Here is a 3,359-nt window from a genome sequence, read left to right as displayed (position 1 = left end):
ATTTGGTAAGATGAGAAGATTAGCTGAGGAAAAATAAAGAAAATCCCTTAAATTTGATGTAGACACACCTACACAAGCTTCCACATAAAGTTCTTCAGTAAAGTTTTTTAAATAAGCATGGCTGCTGCATAATTCACCAACAGCATTCAAAGAGGCACAATGAAAACAAAGTTAAGAGCCAAGGAAAAGCATTCGACTTCCAAAAGAGAAGCCAACACCTCACACACAAAAAGGAGCTGAGAAAAATGACTCTGCGGATGACCTTTGTTAACAACCTTCAACGCCAGGAATAAATTTATAGCTCACGTTTGAATCCCCAAGTTTTCCATTGGGGCAAAAGTCCTAGAAAGATACATTAAACATGAGAGTAGCCGAAAGATTAATGTGGTCGATAACTTCGTCCCTCCTGTAGATCTTCCTTCTGGTAGTAACAAGACTAATGTACTTCTTAAGTACTTCAATGCACCAATTTTGTCTGAAGTGGCAGCACCAATTAAAGTCAACGCTTTGTACAAGGTCAAGTTTCAGACTCAAGAATGCAACTCTTGGTCATAGAGACTGAAATTAGGCAGCATGATTAGAAAGGGACAATAGTCGGAACATGGAATCTCTGTTCTAGTGACAAGACCAAGTACCTCTTTGGAATGCTCGTACCTCCAAGGAATAGTATCAGAGAACCACGAAGCCAAAAAAAACAGGACTTAGACCTTACCAGCCAGCACAAATTCAAAAGTGTGGCATAACTGCAAGAGAATGTAGGACAACGATCGTGTCCGAAATTGATTGCCGCAGAATAGGCATATCCTTGCAGGTGACGACTGAGCATCCTCAGAAAACCATTAGTACAATCATAAACCCACAGCAAAGTGGTCATGGCACGCAAGCAGTAACACATTACATTCCTGTGAAATACTTTTCAACTGCATAGGACTTCTCTATCCTCTGAAGACCACCAATATAATGGAACTCCACAAAGACTGACTCTGCTACAAATAATCTTTTGCTACACCATGATCTGGGAATGGTCTGGTTCTTTGCAAACACATCACAAGATGGTAAATACAAACCACATCAGGAGCTACATTAAGCATGCATTTAATCCACAGTTATAGGAGGCAATTGGCAATGTAACTCTGAAAATAAGTACACAAACTGAGGTCAATCAGGAAAACTTGGTAAAGAACTCAGTCCACTCCCTACACAGATGTCAAACAGCTCAGAGGAAGCTTGAGTGAATTCGTCAAAAACATCTGAGGCCATAGCGAGACTTACGTGAGTCCTGGCACAATTCCGTAACATCATATGTGTTCTTTCTAGTGGACAGATTCTCAAGATGTCCAGATTATGAAACAGAACACACTATAATCACCCCCTGATAAATCTTACAGAATAGCTCATGTGTATACACCGTTTCAATGGGAATGGGGCAATAAGACAGCACTTGCCATGCTGGTTTACAAATAACAACACAGTCGTAGTGCTACCACATCAACCTTCCATTAAAAATATAATTTACCAAAGCTACAAGAAGCTCGGTCTGGGAGGTGGCCTGTCAGAAGCCAGATTGACCCGAATAGGTCTTCCTTCAACTTGCTGCAAACCATCACAACAAAAGCCACCAATCAAACTTCCTGTAGTAGTTAATCCTTCTTTTCTGAGCTAGCCTGTAACTCAAACATGGAAACAACGAAAATAAAGTTTGAGGCTCACTTACAGCTCCATCCATTTTGCTAATGGCCTCACTGACCTCCTCTGCAGAAGAGAGTGTTACAAACCCAAAACCACGTGACCGCCCAGAATCCCTGTCGTACACAACTCTGGCCTCCAAAACCTTCCCATGCTCCGTAAAAAGACTTTCAAGTGTAATATCATCCATTCCCCATGGCAAATTCCCAACAAACAACTTATTGACACTGGACACAGGGGGGCGAGGACCTTCATTCCGAGACCTATCAGGAAAGCTTACCCTCAATCTTCGCCCCATGAACTCCTGCAGCAAGTAAGAGGATATGATCTTACACTTCCACCAGAAAGGATCTACCTATATAGCCATTACAAAGTACCTACCCCACCATTGAAACGTGAAACAGCTTCATTGGCTTCCTCCAATGTGCGCATTGTAACAAACGCAAAGCCACGGCTTCTCTGAGTTTCTCGATCGAGGATGACCTAAGCCGACCCATGTGTGAAATGATCAATACCCGATCTACTATGCAAAGAGTCCAACAAAGATTAACTAAACCTTACCTCAACCATTTCGACCGTCCCAGCGTTCTGGAAGTGTTCAGCCAAGTCTTGGCTGGTGCAGTTGAATGAAAGGTTTCCAACGTAAAGCTTGGGGCCCTCAGGAGGAGGGGGCGGTGACTCGTCATCAGTGTCAGCGGACAGGCTGCCCAAGGTAGTGTTAGTTGCTTCCAAAGAATCAATCTCGTATTCCGCACGAGGAAGCACCCAGCAGGGAGAGGAAGGGTAGGAAGAAGAAGTGGAGGCGAAACGAGGCAGTCGACAGAAAAGTAGAGTAGAGTCGGAGAAGGAAAAAAACTTGCGGGTCTTACAGGAAGCCACTAAGAGTGCCGGACCGCGCGAGGAGCGAGTGGTAGTCAGCGAGGCCGTCGTGGACGAAAAGCACGCAGACGCCATAGCTTCTCGCTTGGCGAAGGTATGACGCCCACACCCCGATAAACAGCTAAGGATTAGGCCGCGTTCAGATCGGGCGTCCGCAGCGGTCGAACTCTGGCCAAAGATTTTCTTTTTCTTTTTGGAGAAAATAATCTCAGTTCTCTAGGAACACACGTCATCGATCACATGTTTGTGCACATAAACGCTGCAGTAATGACAAATTGTGTGTAGGTTAGAAAGCTATGCAATGAGCGCCACCTCAGTCTGTTGCAGCTTTTGCGCGCCTTGTGCATCGAGTGTTCTTCCCGCCTTCTGAACGTTCCAATGTTCACGTGAACGTGGTGGGGGGTTGTTCATTGCAGTGCGATTGGTGGAGGAACCATTTCTTTGAGACACATGTTGGTGGGCCTTTGACTGATGTGGCAACCCCTTTTTGACCAAGCGTGCAATACGTCTATCTTACTAAAAGCACCACACCGGTTGGGAGTTCCCTCACTGCCACCCTCAGTGGTGGTTTGTGGACAAAAGTGTACTTTTTTAGCAAAATCGATCTTCCATTAGTGTTGTGTGTGTGTGTGTGTGGGGGGGGGGGGGGGGGGGGGGGGGGGGGGAGGGGGACAGAGAGAGAAAGAGAGTGCGAGCATTCTTCTTGGGGCAAGAACGATAGCCATGTCCTTGCTCCCCACACTTGGAACACTTATGGTCCTTGCGAAAAGCTTCAAGCTCTTTAGGAGAGAGTT

At 45.3% G+C, this 3,359-nt stretch overlaps 1 protein-coding gene across 1 annotated transcript; it reads right to left on the bottom strand.

Moving 5' to 3' along the window:
- Positions 1-1,153: 1,153 nt before the first annotated feature.
- On the bottom strand, positions 1,154-2,683 carry LOC147421504 (28 kDa ribonucleoprotein, chloroplastic-like). The gene is made up of 4 exons (XM_086502824.1): positions 2,248-2,683; positions 2,068-2,169; positions 1,715-1,990; positions 1,154-1,593 (listed from the first exon to the last, which is right to left on the bottom strand). Exons 1-4 carry the CDS (start codon positions 2,638-2,640, stop codon positions 1,522-1,524), a joined length of 843 nt encoding a protein of 280 aa, XP_086358950.1. The 5' UTR covers positions 2,641-2,683; the 3' UTR covers positions 1,154-1,521.
- Between the last annotated feature and the right edge of the window lie 676 nt (positions 2,684-3,359).

This window comes from Adiantum capillus-veneris, chromosome 27, assembly GCF_014529385.1.
Source record: "Adiantum capillus-veneris isolate H3 chromosome 27, ASM1452938v2, whole genome shotgun sequence".
Lineage (NCBI taxonomy): Eukaryota > Viridiplantae > Streptophyta > Polypodiopsida > Polypodiales > Pteridaceae > Adiantum > Adiantum capillus-veneris.
The sequence above is the reverse complement of the archived record's forward strand: the minus strand, read 5'-3'. Positions and strand labels throughout refer to the sequence as shown.